At 34.5% G+C, this 16,076-nt stretch overlaps 1 protein-coding gene across 1 annotated transcript in view; it reads right to left on the bottom strand.

Annotated features, from left to right (window-relative positions):
* The window catches only part of LOC136842996 (probable G-protein coupled receptor CG31760), a 157,984-nt gene that overhangs the window by 43,736 nt on the left and 98,172 nt on the right, over positions 1 to 16,076 (bottom strand). The window contains exons 5-6 of the mRNA XM_067110990.1: positions 13,551 to 13,619; positions 8,808 to 8,917 (exon numbers count right to left, since the gene is read on the bottom strand). Of these exons, the coding sequence (XP_066967091.1) occupies positions 8,808 to 8,917; positions 13,551 to 13,619 (179 nt within the window). The remainder of the gene's footprint in view (positions 1 to 8,807; positions 8,918 to 13,550; positions 13,620 to 16,076) is intronic.

Here is a 16,076-nt window from a genome sequence, read left to right as displayed (position 1 = left end):
TCATGCATATCCACTGACAGTTATGCATGATACGCGTGAAGATAAATACGTATGGCTATGGGACTCTCTCTCTCTCTCTCTCTCTCTCTCTCTCTCTCTCTCTCTCTCTCTCTCTCTCCTATGCACGCATACATATACACATCTATACAAAAACGTATATATATATATATATATATATATATATATATATATATATATATATATATATATATATATATATATATATATATATATATATTATATACTGTATATTAAGTATATATATAACATATCCATGTCCGCAAAAATCTACCATTCTCTCTTACATGCATACGTACATAAAGTGTGCTTGAAAGAGCTAGAGAAAGGTTGATATTTACTTTCGTAACTCGTAAAGAAGCCAAAACAAGATAGTTATTGCCATTGTCTTTTAAATAAATCGATTTCACCATAGAAAGTGACAAAATTGTGAACTGTTTGATGATCTATTAATCTTTTACCGTCTGAAGTGCTTTTGGCAATATTGCAAGAAAAAGAGAGTGAAGTTAACGGTCCATATCAAAATCAACAATTTGTTTTAAGGACACCAACCTAAAATTAGAAGTGATAAATAAAAAAAGGAGTTCGTGATCATATGAAACTAAGCCCCCCTAATAATAATGATAATAATATAATAATAATAATCCCCACTGAGAGACCCGCAACAGGACTTTTCAGTAGAGTAATGAACACACGGACTTGAGTACACTTAGAATTCAAAAGGCAGCTATTCAATTTTGTTCTCCGATTGCAAATTGCGTTCTCTACCCACCCCCTTCGTTCCTTTCAATGTACTTCAGTGGGTTGGGCAATCTCTTAAAGTAAACCCTCTGTAATCTAGAGGATTAAACATTTCTTCAGCCAAAGACGCTATTCAGGGGAAATTTCGGTACCTCTTTATACTCTTTTTTTCAGTCTTCATAATTCTTCGCTAATGAGGTAAACACCAGTCATTAGCTGCGGATATAGTTAAGCAGTTTCGCCAGACAGTCGAGCTGAATTTCTATAACCTCACTGACTACGTTTGAAGGAATTTGTTCATATAAGAGACGAGAAGAGTTGGAACAAGGTCAAGTTAAAGAAGCTGAACAGCTAGGTAGGAAGAGACCAAAGAGAAAGGCTTAGAATTAAAAGGCAAGGGGCTTCAGAAGTCCTTAAAAGGAACATTGCTAAGAAGCGGTAACCCTCCACATGACTATTTAGACCAGCGGTTCTCAAGTTTTTTGGTATCGTTACCCCCGGCGGCAGTGGGGTGATAGATCACCATTGCCCCTACCCCACTCCTCTTCGGTTATGTGAAGTTATAATAGAAAGGAAAGAAAATACTGGCATGCTTAATTTCTAATGCACTTTATATGTAAGAAATTAATCTGTTCACTTCTGTATTATTTATTAAACAATTTATTTATTCGTTTACTATTATATTTATAAATTGACTGAATTTTACTCCAAAGAACTCTTTTAGAAAGTGCCTCGTTAACCCCCAAGAACGGCTTCATTATACCCACGGGGGTAATTACCCCCAGTTTGAGAACCACTGACTTAGATGATACTGACTGCTAGCAAAAAGTTATAAGGACATAGTACAGTACGTGTTGCCTTTATGTAAGCTTGGACTATCATATATCCACTGCTCCTAACTTCTGTCTACAGTAAGTGTCTAAAAATGAAGTTCATAAATCTAAGATGACTGATAAAAAAAAAATTCTTCTTCTTTAAGATGAATATACGTGATTAAGAAAAAAACTAGGAAGGGCTGGGGCAATTAAAACAAATGTTTAGTCTTGGAATTCACGCAAATGTTTTCTTGAGTCTTTGACTGTGTGTGAATGCGGGTTCGAATCCTACTACGGACGTCAGAATTTCATCATCTGGTTCATTTGGATGTTATGGCTTTGTAGTGACGAGAGCATCCAAAAAGTGTCTAGAAGTCGAGAAGTTAGGAGGGCATTGTTGTTATTATGATTACATACGTGTATATAATATATAAAATAAATATAAATATATATATATGTATATATATTTATGTATATACATATATAGTGTATATATGTATACATATAAGTATATACATGCATATATATACACACATATATATATACATATTGTATATATGTAATACAAGTATATATAGTATATAATGTATATATGTATATATATTATATTATATTATATAAAATTTTATCATAAAATTCGAGAATTCGTTCTGGATGTTTTTACTTGTAAAGGAAACCATAAACAACCACAGCTCTTGGGGGGTGTTAGGAAAATCAATTTTCGATTTGGATGGTGTTTTAAAGGTCTTTCCCCCTAGGGGTTTAAACGCTCAAATTGCTGTTCATAATATGAATTCAATCTCGAATCAGCATCCTATTCAGTGATAAAAATAGACCTGCGGAGTCAGGACTCAAAGTAAAATTCCAGAATTTAGAAGTTTGTTCCTTTTTTGAAAATATGTTGCTGATCATATCTTTTCCTTTTTATAATTGCTTTCGGAGGAGCATTCCTGTACTTGGAAATCTGAAGGTTTATGCAACATTAACGTAAAAATGAAGTGAAGATTTCCATTAAAACGATACACTATGGCTATACTGAAATTCCCTTTGGTTACACGATTCGTCAATAACAGGAAGCATAAAACGTGGAATGCCACTTCTACTACTTTTGTCAGGACAACATTATACTGTAGCAAGTAATATCTTCATGCCTGCACCGCCTGACATTTACGATAATATTTACGGCCTCGGATTTTTTTTTGAGCTTTTCTTCCTGGTTTATCAAGATTTATAGTGCGATGCCAGTAGCTATGATTAACTCCCAAATACCGGTACCACAAATATCACTTACCTGCATGGTCGTACGATGCCGAGTTAATTAAGATTTGACACGATACTAGTCCCTACGTATGAGCCTTGCAGTAACGTAAATATCAGACCTTTGCATGGGTGTCCAGTTACTGAATGTGCGTTAGATTACATGCAACAAAGGTTATATACGAAAATGCGTATGAATGAAATTGCCTGGCAGCGTTCTCTCGCGCTACATATGACGTTAGGAGTCCCTCTCGCGTAACAAAATTCATATTTGCCTATTACGGAATTCTCTGTACTATTCAGTCCCTTGCTGGGAACCCAGGAAACAATCCTGTTTCCAGAAAGCAACAAAATGGAATTCAGCAATGCAGAACAGGCGGAATTCAAATATGAAGGAATGAAGATAAATTTAGAGCGTTCTGTTTTTAGGAAGAGCACGTGTGCGCCTTTTCGCCAGAGTGACATGAATTTAATTAAAAAATACCGCTGATAGGGCTTCCAACGTTCATTCTGATTTCGAGTCCTCAAATGCTGAAGTGGTTTTGCCTTAAATTGCCTGACCAAGAATGAGTATCATGCTTTTGTCTGTTATGGAATTCAGAGATGATTTTCATTTCTTGACTTAATCGAATAAAAATATAGCAGCGTCAAAAGAGATGTTCTACTACATTAACTTCCCGGGGAGACAGCTCATTTACTTTCAAAGAGTGAGTATGATAAATTGTTCAACACAGGTTTCCTCAAGTTAGCTCTTGATTTGTATTTGCAAGTAAATTGACAACAGGTTCAAATGTCAAGGTGAAACCTACTTCACCTGTTGACCTTAACTGAGGTGCCTATTTGCTCATCTGCTCCGAATGCGTTGTGATTATACGATGCATGGAATCAAGCTCCCGTTGATTGACCCAGCGAATTTTGGAAAACGAGGTCATTCCGTTGAAATGAAATTTTCGTTTTCGAAGTCATCAGTTGTATCTATAACTGATGATTTAGAAAGAGAAAATTCCGTCACATCTGATCAACTGAACGTCATTCTTGAATGCATCAGAATTTGCATGATTTCAATAGCTTTGTGTTGTCCCAGTTCAAGCATCATGAGGAAGTTTTTACAAATCAAGCTGGAAATAAAATGAAAAATGAATGATGTTCTACATACCCTCATCATCGAGATTATAATATATACATATATATATATATATATATATATATATATATATATATATATATATATACTGTATATATATGTATATATACATGTATGTATGTACGTATGTAAAATATATATATATATATATATATATATATATATATATATATATATATATATATATATACTATATATATATATGTGTGTGTGTGTGTGTGTGTGTGTAAAGTACTGATTGTGTTATCTCTGCTCGACAGTTTTGCAGTACATTTCATTTGTTTTATTCACTGGCCTAGGACGCTACCACGCTGATACAAAACGACTAACAGCTATAGTACTGTCAGAATAGCTATTAACACTAGTGACCTACTGAAGCAGCCTAATAGCAACAACACAGTACCGACAACGAGACAAATATCAACGTTAGCTTATAAATAACAACAATAATCATAATGTCGAGGCAAATGCCAGCACCTGAACACCGGGAGATAGAATAGAATAGAATACAGAATTCAGGCCAAAGACCAAGCGCTGGGACCTATGAGGTCATTAAGCGCTGAAAGGAAAACTGACAGTAAGAATGTTTGAAAGGTGTAACAGGAGGAAAACCTGGCAGTTGCACTACGAAACAATTGTTAGAGGGCAGAAAGTCGGTTGGAAGAAAGAGAATATGAAAGGAGGTATAGTAAAATGAGTGAAAGTGGTTGCAGCTAGGGGCCGAAGGGACGCTGCAAAGACCCTTAAGTAATGCCTACAGGACTGAACCCTGAGCAACGAGAGAAACACAGGAGAGATGCCAGAATTACAGCACCACCTTTATTCTCGAAAGCTACGATGCATTCCTGACAGAGCAATACTTTCTTATTTCTCGAATGAGGGAGAACTGAAGGTGACCAAAAGCATCTGGGTTTTATCGCTATTGGAAACTCATTTCTCTTAACGATCCGGTTCCCACATCTGAAGCATTCTTCGAGGCAGTAACCAAGGTCGAAGTATATATTTCGACCGTGGCAATAACATGGCGCTTAATTCGTCCCTGCTTTGACGAACTGGGGTGTCCCATTTTTTATATACTTTTTATTTTTCCAGCAAAAGCCTCTCAGTTTTTTATACTCTGTAACATATCGAAATTTCAGCTGTTTGTGCTGTCACATTTTGCAACCAAATTTCCTCAGAAGTCGAGCTAATTAGAAGCTCTCAATACTATTAAAATCTTTGAAGCCTATTTTCTCAGAATGGGGAAAAATGGCTTTCGCCAGTTCGTCAAACTAGGGACGAATTACGGGGCGAAGGGACGTGTTGTAACGATACGAATAATAAGAGTAATCTTCCGTTTCAACTGACAGGTGTTCGAGGTATCCCTGGTTCAGTTCAGGAAGACGTTATGGCTGTCATTACTGAATAATGGTCACGCGCAAGAATTTTCAATGAACAATGAGCATACACTTAAAACTAGGGAAAGGCAGCTTAGTAATAAAATGTAACATTCAAAAGGATATTCCCTTTACGCGTTTGTGGCTCTTATATTTGAGAAGACTGCAAAGGTACAGATATAATCAAGGCCAAGAGAGACGAGGTCTACCCAACTGGGTGGATTTACCTCCCACTTGGGGTAACTACGTAGGCGATGACGCATCTTAGAGGTACATGCTCAAGGTCCCTTTTTTCGTTTTCTTTACGGCAATTCACCTGCTGACGCAATAAGGAGGTAGACAAAGCTCCGCCTACATGGGGGATTTGGGGGGAAGTGAGCAGACCTTCTCTTTCTCTTGGCCTTGGGTATAATGTTAACTAGAAAGTCAGTTAAGTTTTCTCTAAAGAATACTAAGATGCAACTGAATTAGTCATCACTTATTCTATTAAATATAACACGGAGACGATTTTTCTTCGCGTACACATCAGTGATATTAACAAAGCAGAAAAAAATCCTGGCAAAAATCCACTCATTACTTTTAAAGTAATCCTGACAACAAAAGAACACACAGACAGGGAGGTAAATAATATAAATCATAACAATGAGTTGATTAAAACAAAATTTAAACTAACATTATTTCATTTATGATAATTCTACTCTACCTTGATTCAACGCAGAATGCTTTACTTTCCAATCAATAATACTTTACTATAATGGATCTACCAAGTCATATAATGTAGAATGAAATGGAATATAACATTTAAGCCAGAGCCAAGAACTGGGACCCATGAGGTCATTCAACGCTGAACGGGAAACTGAGAATAAAGGCTTTAAAGGTCTAACAAGAGGAAGACCTCGCAGCTGCACTAAAAAACATTTGTTAGGAGAGGGTGGAAAGTAAGACGGAAGAAAGAATATGAAAGGAGGTACAGTACAAGGAAATAAAAGAGGTTGCAGCTTGGGGTCGAAGGCACGCTGCCAAGAACTTGAAGTGATGCCTACAGTGAATTGGCAATACCGTCCTTTGCCGAGCTGTAGGGTCCTCTATTCTTAAACTGGCAATATTGTATTTCAATTAAAAGGACCAGTTCGTTCTCTCATAAAGTGCGCAGTATTTGAATGATATAGGTTGGTGTTTTTTAATATTCATTTTTGTTCCCTTACGATCTGTGTTAATGAAATCGTATACAAAGATGCACACGAGGCAATAGAGTATGTTTTATACTAAGCAATTTACCTACATTAAGTAGCGTGCGGCTTGTCAAGTCGGATGACGAGAGAGAGAGAGAGAGAGAGAGAGAGAGAGAGAGAGAGAGAGAGAGAGAGATTAATTCATATTAATAAGAGTAGAAATGAAAGAAATAGATAATAGGCTAAGATTATTTAATTACTGCACAACTGCCTTTACTTGAAAAACAGATACCTTTACGATTATTCTAAAAGTAATAGTGCAAAATATTATACACACATACATAAATTCATATATATAATATATATGAATAAATAAATAAACAATATATATATATATATATATATATATATATATATATATATATATATATATATATATATATATAACCACAGGTGAAAAATAAGAAACGGGGTGTAGGTCCTACACCCTGTTTCTTATTTTTCACCTGTGGTAATGTGTGATCAATGAATCACGCACAAAAGTGATAATAATCATATACATATATATATATATATATATATATATATATATACACACATATATGTACTGTATATATATATACAGTATATATATATATATATATATATATATATATATATATATATATATATATATATATATATATATATATATATATATATATATATATATATATGTGTGTGTGTGTGTGTGTGTTATATATATATAAAGGTACACACATATATATATGTACTGTATAAATGTATGTGTGTGTGTTTTATATATTTATACAGTATATATAATACATATATATATATACACATATATATACACTATACACATATATGCATGCTTGTGTATTTGGGGTTCGGTGCTATAGTTACTACTATGGAATTCCGCGTACCAAAACTTTAGCATCAGTAAAATTTTTCCCCGACTTCTTTCTTCACTGATTTCTGTTCAAGAATGCGCACTGTTTACTTACATCTTCAGAGATCGAACCCCAGAGACTCGTTTCCAGGATAGGAGGGGCGAATTCCCCTATACCTTAACCGTTATCATATTGAGGAGGGAATTACTACAACTATCAGGAGGTGTTTATAAGGTACATTATCAATGGTTATTTCAGACTTAAATTTCACCTAGAGATGAATGATTGCCTCAGGGGTATATGTGAAAAGCAGGAGTGAAGATACAAACATAATAGCACTGCCTACCTTCACAAGGATTAAATCAAAATGGTTACCTCCCGGCATCTTTCATATCATAAGATATTATGAAAGGGCTATAGAAGTTTCCACCAAAACTATCTTAAGTGTTGTATAGGATTTCTTTGGGGTAAAAGATTAAGCAAACAGAAAGGAATCTGCCAGACACTTTTACAGCCCTCTGATTGCACTGGAATAAAAGAACGAAATATGGCGGATAAGATTTGACCCAGTTGCCAGAGATCATTATTGTACAGCTATTCTCATCAACTGCTTGATTTATACATGTTATCTGGTGTTGCAAATCAAATCACCATCTGAACATCATATAAAGGTAGTTGGCAATGGTTGGTGATAAGATACCTATAGTCAATAAACCAAGATCTTTTTAAAGTGATTGGTGAATCTTTTTCCTTACACAGACACAAACACACATACACACACACCCGTGGCTATCCCCAAGGTAAGAGGAGAATATTGTCACGTATATATGTTACATATTATCTAATCTACCAAAGGGAATTTAAAATGAAGAACAGAAATGATTCTGAAACTAATACGCCTAATGGGGAATGTTGTCAAAAAGCCAGAATCTTCGTTACTTTTTAACATGAAATAAAAAAACCCACAAAAATGTTAACGTAAAGTCACTGATGGAGAGGCATTGCACATTCGAGTAAATATAAATTTTTGTCTTTTGAGATTCTGAGAGACGAAATTTCCCACAACCACAGCAAACGTAGCTATATGTCATCAGGAGAGATCGATGCCGTCCACTTTGCCTTAAAGACTTGATTGGTGCTCGTCTCGATATTCTCCTCTTACCTTGGGGATAGCCACGGGTGTGTGTGTGTGTGTGTATGTGTGTGTGTTTGTGTATGTGTATGGAAAAAGATTCACCAATCACTTTAAAAAGATCTTGGTTTATTGACTACAGGTATCTTATCACCAACCATTGTCAACTACCTTGACACAACACCCATTTTAATTTTCTCTCTCTCTCTCTCTCTCTCTCTCTCTCTCTCTCTCTCTCTCTCTCTCTCTCTCTCGTACTTACCTCCACGTCTTGAGCATAAGGGCACCATATGAGAGCGAGAAGCCAACTTCTCGCAGCCATACACGTAAGGTACAGGTGATAATGGTGGGGATTGGGTACAGCACGAGAGTCTGTAAACAAGATCAATAAGGTGAAGATTAGATGAGGAAAATACGCTGGGATATTTACATAAATATGAAAATGATTTTACACAGCAAGAAGTTTTATCATCAGGACATCTATAAAAGGTTAAGAAATAAGAAAAACTCAGAAAAAGGAAAAGAAATAGTTCAAACTTTTAAGAAATGCATTAAATGATTATCTTGCACAACTGAGAAGGACGCTATTAAAAATGCAAATTATCGCTGTAAAATTCATATCTTTATTTCAGTCCGACAATTTTTATATCACTCATTGCGTCATAGGATTCAGACCTTGACAAATGAGGTACCACCCACGAAATAAGAACCAGTTTCAAAAGGGATAATACAAGAAAAACAAAAACCAGAAACAAGAAATCTTGAATAAAAACACTTGAAGTAACCATGCAACGAAATATAAAAAAATGTTACCTAGCCGGTAAAACCCGGAAAACTAATCTTCATATTACGGCAACGAAGCCAAGGAAATATATTCACGTTGGAGAAAACATACCAAATATTGATTAAAGAACTGAAGCACTACACTGAACAAACACATCCAAGAACTAGACAACTGACGAAATGAGCAGCCAGGAACATCACTTCTTGAGAAAAACAAATTTTCAGAGCTGCCACAAACTCCGTACGAGGTAGTGCCTACAAAGTTACGTATATCTTAGTTTAACCAGACCACTGAGCTGATTAACAGCTCTCCTAGGGCTGGCCCGAAGGATTAGATTTATTTTACGTGGCTAAGAACCAACTGGTTACCTAGCAACGGGACCTACAGCTTATTGTGGAATCCGAACCACATTATGACGAGAGATGAATTTCTATCACCAGAAATAAATTCCTCTAATTCTTCACTGGTCGGTCGGAGAGTCGAACGCTGGGCCAACAGCGTGCTAGCCAAGAGCTCTACCCACCCCTCCAATGAAGAACTTCGGTAGTGCCTACTGTGAGATATGACTTTGCAGAGTCCCTTCGACCCCTAGGTGCAACCCCTTTCATTCCTTTTAATGTACCTCCGTTCTTATTCTCTTTCTTCCATCTTAATTTCCAACCTCTCCTGAAAATTGATGCTTATTACAACTACGAGGTTTTCCTTCCGTTACGCCTTTAAATCCTTTTTACTCTCACTTTCCCTCCCAGCGCTGAATGATCTCATGGGTCCCGGTACTTAGCCCTTAGCCTAAATTTTATATTCCATTCCAGAGCTTCCACAAAAAAGGACAAAATGAATTTCAACGAACGTATCAAGAGAAAACAGATCCACACAATTGAAAAACTGAATAAATAAATACCCAAGGACTTCTTCACATAGTAAGAAAATCCAAAGAACAGGCCAAAAGGAGAAATTCAATTCCAGTGACTCAATATAATCAGGAAATAAATTCCGATAAAAACTCGATAAAACTGAATACATAAATAAACAGGAACTACAAACTTGACTAAAAATCACAGAACTTGCCACTGAAAGAAATTAACGTATTTAACAAATCAATATTCAGTGACATCAGAACTTGAGGAAAGTAGTTTCTAATATTAATCAGCTTGAGAGAATGTTTTAATAACAACCAAGTAAGGAAAATAAATTCCTCGGACAACACAAACTAGGTGAAGAAATCTTGGAAATAAATGAAAGTACTTAAGAAAAAGTAACTCTCAGAACAGCACATCTTGAGAAAATGTAGTGAAAATATCAAATATTTGATAAAAATACAAATCTGATCAACTCAGTGAAAGATGTTGGCCCAAGCCAAAAGATTTGAAGAAAAATATTGGAAACTATAAAAATTGCAGGTACTGAGTCCCTGAAATGAGCAAATAGTTGGAATAGATTCTACGATGAATACGTTCGGAGCAAGTTTCGAAGATACTGTAAATAGACAAGTGGAAGTTAATAATGGAATCCACGAAGATTTACATTGCAACTAACAAAAGAAGAATTCCCCTGACAGCATTGCTTGTCAAAAAATGAATTTGAAAAATAATGTGAAAAACAATTTTTGATGAATTTTATCAAATGAAAACTGCATCAAAATGGATCTATATTCAAACATGAAATGAATGACAGAAACGAATAATGAATGAATAAAAAAAATAAAGAATACAGTACACACAATCAACTGGATACCACAACCCTGTAAAAGATAACTGTTGGTAAGATCCTATAAAATGGACGACCGAAAGACAAGCATATGAAAAAACAGATTAAGAAAGAGTAAAAGGGAAAAAAACACATGAAAGTATTTTTTCTATTATGAAACACGTTGAATGTTTTCTCCTCAGAGGTAATGAGATGGCCCATAACCTAAAGGCTTCCCATTCACAAAAAAAGATTTTGCTGTTATTCACTCAGACCGACTCATTTATCTTGGAATAAGAAACTTCTGATGTCAGATATTTCTTCCTTTCGTTGCTGACAGTGATAAGAATAATGAGGGAAACACCAAAGATAATAATAATAATAATAATAATAATAATAATAATAATAATAATAATAATAATAATAATAATAATATTGATGATAAGTCGTTCTGTGCTAACAGGATTTCTTCAGTTAACAGAGATTTTTTTCTTCATTGATGGTGACAGAAATAACAAAAATAATAACAAGAAAATATTAATAATAATAATAATAATAATAATAATAATAATAATAATTCACCAAATTTTCATAACTGCATGAGTCACTAAAATGATGAAGAAATGCAAAATAATAATAATAATAATAATAATAATAATAATAATAATAATAATAATAATAATAATAATAATAATAATAATAAGTCGTTCTATGTTAACAGGATTTTTTAAGTCAACAAAAATGTTTTTTCTTCGTCGGTGGTGACAGAAGTAACAATAACAATAACAAAATAATAATAATAATAATAATAATAATAATAATAATAATAATAATAATAATAATTCATAAAAATCTCATAATCGCATGAGGCTCTAAAATGGTAAAGAAATGCATAATAATAATAATAATAATAATAATAATAATAATAATAATAATAATAAAAATAATAACAACAACAATAATAATAATAATAATAATAATAATAATAATAATAATAATAATAATAATAATAATGTTCCTGATCATAATACCAATTCCTTCCAATATGCAAATCTCTTCTTTCTTTGTTAGTGTTAATAAGATACCGACGACATTAATATTAATGATAAGAATAATAACAATTCATCGCCATTATTTAACTTCGAGAAGTCGATTCGAAGCAATTACATCGACAAATTAATCTCCTTAACAACTACCAATCAGTGAAGAACCAATGAAGACGTAATCACGAAGTGTTTTATGTAATGAGAAGAGAAATCAGTTAACAAAGGACAAACAGTTCACGACTGAAGGAAAATAAAAAGCTGGTAACCATACTCGTTAAATCTAATTGGAATTGGAGTTGGAATATAAAATTGAGGTCAAAGGTCAAGCGCTGGGACCTATGAGGTCATTCAGTGCTGAAAGGGAAATTGATAGTAAAAAGGTTTGAAAGGTGTAATGGGAGGAAAACCTCCCAGTTGCACTATGAAACAATTGTTAGGAGGTGGAAAGTAAGAATATGGACGGAGGTACAGCTAAAGGGATGAAAAGAGTTGCAGCTAAGGGCCGAAGTGACGCTGCAAAGAACCTCAAGTGATGCCTACAGCCCACTGTGTGAGGTGCACTGACGGCACTACTTCCCTACAAGGTGTTAAACATGATTAAATCTCATTTCCATAGAGATATTAAATATGAAATGATTGCATTCAGGTACACAACTACTGTGTGCCATCTATCGCAAGAGAGGATGATGACATTGCTTTATCAAAACTGAACGTCATCGTTTTCTAATGTATTTTCACGTCATCGTTTTCTAATGTATTTTCATATCTATAATTAATCAGATTTTACTTTTCAGTCATCGAAGATAATATTTTGGTCCGATGTCCTTGCTTACAGCTATAATAAGAAAAATGAGAAAGGTAGTAACTACCTTGTGCATGGAACTGTTTTGTTAACTTTCATAAACAAGAAGATTACGAAATACTAGCGAAAAAAGCATAGAAAAAAGCTAACATAATAACAGAAAAATACCTGATGTCCACAATTGATTTGTTCTTCCCTAACTTTCGGAAAAAAAGAGCCTTGCTGAGCCTATAAGCCATACAATACTAATGGAATATGGGTTAGATCTGCCTTTCCATTCCAGAAATAATCTCAGAACGGATGGAAACTCAACCCGAGACTTCTGAAAAGACCGCCCCCTTTTATGATGAACTCCGGTACATAGGAGAAAAAAAAAATTATCCCTTAGAATATCCTACGGTAAATGTGTGGGGCCCCATATCAGAAATGCTTTGAAAAGTGACGAATGTTCAGCTAGACAACTTTCCTAAAAAAAAAACATATAGGAGAAAAAAATTACACCCTTATACAACATCCTAAGTTCGCCCTTCCACCCCCCTGGAAGATAAAATTCTAAATAGCCCTTTTGAAATATTCTATGGAGAACGAGCGAAAGTTCCCAAGTTGGCCCAAAAGAATTCTCCAGACCAGAAAGGGGCGCTACCGAGAACACTCCCGGCCTAACAAAAAGGGGACCCGAGTTCTTACCGTGCAGTATATGAAGAACGCTCCCAGTATGATAATGCGCAGGAGGGCAGGACTGGCAGCTCGAACAACCTGGAAAAAAAGAAGAAGGGGGAAAATGAGAGGATGACTTAGAAGGAAGACAACGAAGGCTTGTATTGATTGATCTAGTCCTAATACAGTGCTTGAGAATATGGGTTTATATGGATAAAGCAGCAAATTATTTGTACTCATAAGAAACGTTCAAAATGAGTATTCTCACTCGTAAAAAACTATATATTTTACTTCATATTCGAGAAAAAGCTAAAAACGTTCAAAATGCTGCACACACAAATATAATATATATATATATATATATATATATATATATATATATATATATATATATATATATATATACATACATACATACATATCATATACATACATACATACATACATACACAAACACACATATATATATACACACACACATATATACATATATACTGTATGTATATATATATTTTATTGGGATGGAGGAGTGGACAGATATCTGCTGCGATCTTTTGGCAGAAGTGTTGAAGTAAAAGGAGTCTAATCAGCACAAGACTGAATGATGTAGTATATGTTCAGGCTGACAACGTGCTTCTGAAAACTTAGCAGAAACCATGTGACACACGTAGACTAAACACTCCTTCTTATCATTATCATCATTGTTAATGTTATTACTATTACTATTCTTTTTATTATTAATTTATTTTTCTTTTCTATCTATTCTTTCTGTATTTCCTATTACCTTCTGTTACTTCTTTCAAATGAGCACCAGATTCCCTGGAAGCTTGTTCAGAATAATAATAATAATAATAATAATAATAATAATAATAATAATAATAATAATAATTTTCAGTATTTTAACCAGACTAATGACTCATCTAGCGCTCTCACAGGCTTTCTTTTTGTTGTTTAAAGGACGAACCAACACACCAATTGAAAATAACATCAAGACGTATTTCAAGATCTTCATAAATCCTCTCCCGAGATTTTTGTCTTCGGAGAATCTCCTATGAAAAATTGTGGTTCGGGAGATATATATACGGCCCTTCTTCCCTCACCCCTTACCCAAAAAAAGGAGGAAAATTCCCCCCCCCCCACCAAATCGAACGATGCAGCAACTCTAGAACAGCCAGACAGGGCGCCATTAATTAACACGGGACAAGTTTTCTTAAAGGATTTGATACTAAGGAGAGAGGCCATGAACTCCAATAAAGGGGGATTCGGATCCCTCTTCCAGCTGCATGGAGGAGGAGAAGGAGGATGAGGAGGAGGAAGGGGAAGGGGAAGAGGAAGAGGAAGAGGAAGAGGAAGAGGAAGAGGAAGGGGAAGGGTAAGACATTAAGTATATCTTAGTTTAACCAGACCACTGAGCTGATTAACAGCTCTCCTAGGGCTGGCCCGAAGGATTAGATTCATTTTACGTGGCTAAGAACCAATTGATTGCCTAGCAATGGGACCTAAAGCTTATTGTGGAATCCGAACCACATTATAACGAGAAATGAATTTCTATCACCAGAAATAAATTCCTCTAATTCTTCATTGGCCGCTCGGAGAATCGATCGCGGGAACAACAGAGTGCTGGCTGAGAACGATACCCACCGTCCAATGAGGAACAGGAGGAGGCAGAGGAGGAGGAGCAGAGGAATCCTCAGGAGAATAGTTATGTGATTACAAAATTACTGGAGGATCAAACATCAGGCGTTTTCCTCTCCAAGTTGTTCGTTTGTTTGGATGTTGTTGTCAATATCACTATTTTCGTAAGGATCACTGCCACTATTACTGTTGTCCTCTAAGTTATCGTTATTATCATTGTTATATTTTTGTTCAAATGTCACGCAAGAAGCATAATAACTACTGATTCTATCAGGGATATTACCATATATCTCAGAATATGGATTTTATCATAAACATAAAATTTGTCCAGTATATATATATATATATATATATATATATATATATATATATATATATATATATATATATATATATATATACACGAGTATATATATATCACACATATGTATATATATATATGTATATATATATAACTAATGATTTTATCAGGATATTACCAAATACCTCTGAATATGGGTTTTATCATAAATATAAGGTTTGTCCAATAGATATATATATATATCACATATGTATATATATATATATATATATATATATATATATATATATATATATATATATATATATATATATATATATATATATATATTATTATTTTTTTTTTTTTTTCTGGAGGCATCCCTGGCTCGATGACAGTTAGAAATCTACTAGTGGATTTGAATCAACCTATATTTTGTAGTTTTGACTATCACAGTTGTACAGTTATACAACAGAATAAATGAAAGAGAGAGAGAGAGAGAGAGAGAGAGAGAGAGAGAGAGAGAGAGAGAGAGAGAGAGAGAGAACAAAGTAAGATACGACCGAAGTCGTCTGTCAAAAAGAAAAAAAGCGCGGGGACAAATGAGGGGGCAAAGACCCCTAATTAACAACTTAATGAAA

This window comes from Macrobrachium rosenbergii, chromosome 10 (assembly GCF_040412425.1).
Source record: "Macrobrachium rosenbergii isolate ZJJX-2024 chromosome 10, ASM4041242v1, whole genome shotgun sequence".
In the NCBI taxonomy this organism is placed as follows: Eukaryota; Metazoa; Arthropoda; class Malacostraca; order Decapoda; family Palaemonidae; genus Macrobrachium; species Macrobrachium rosenbergii.
Note: the sequence above shows the minus strand (reverse complement) of the source record. Positions and strands in the feature narration are given on the sequence as shown.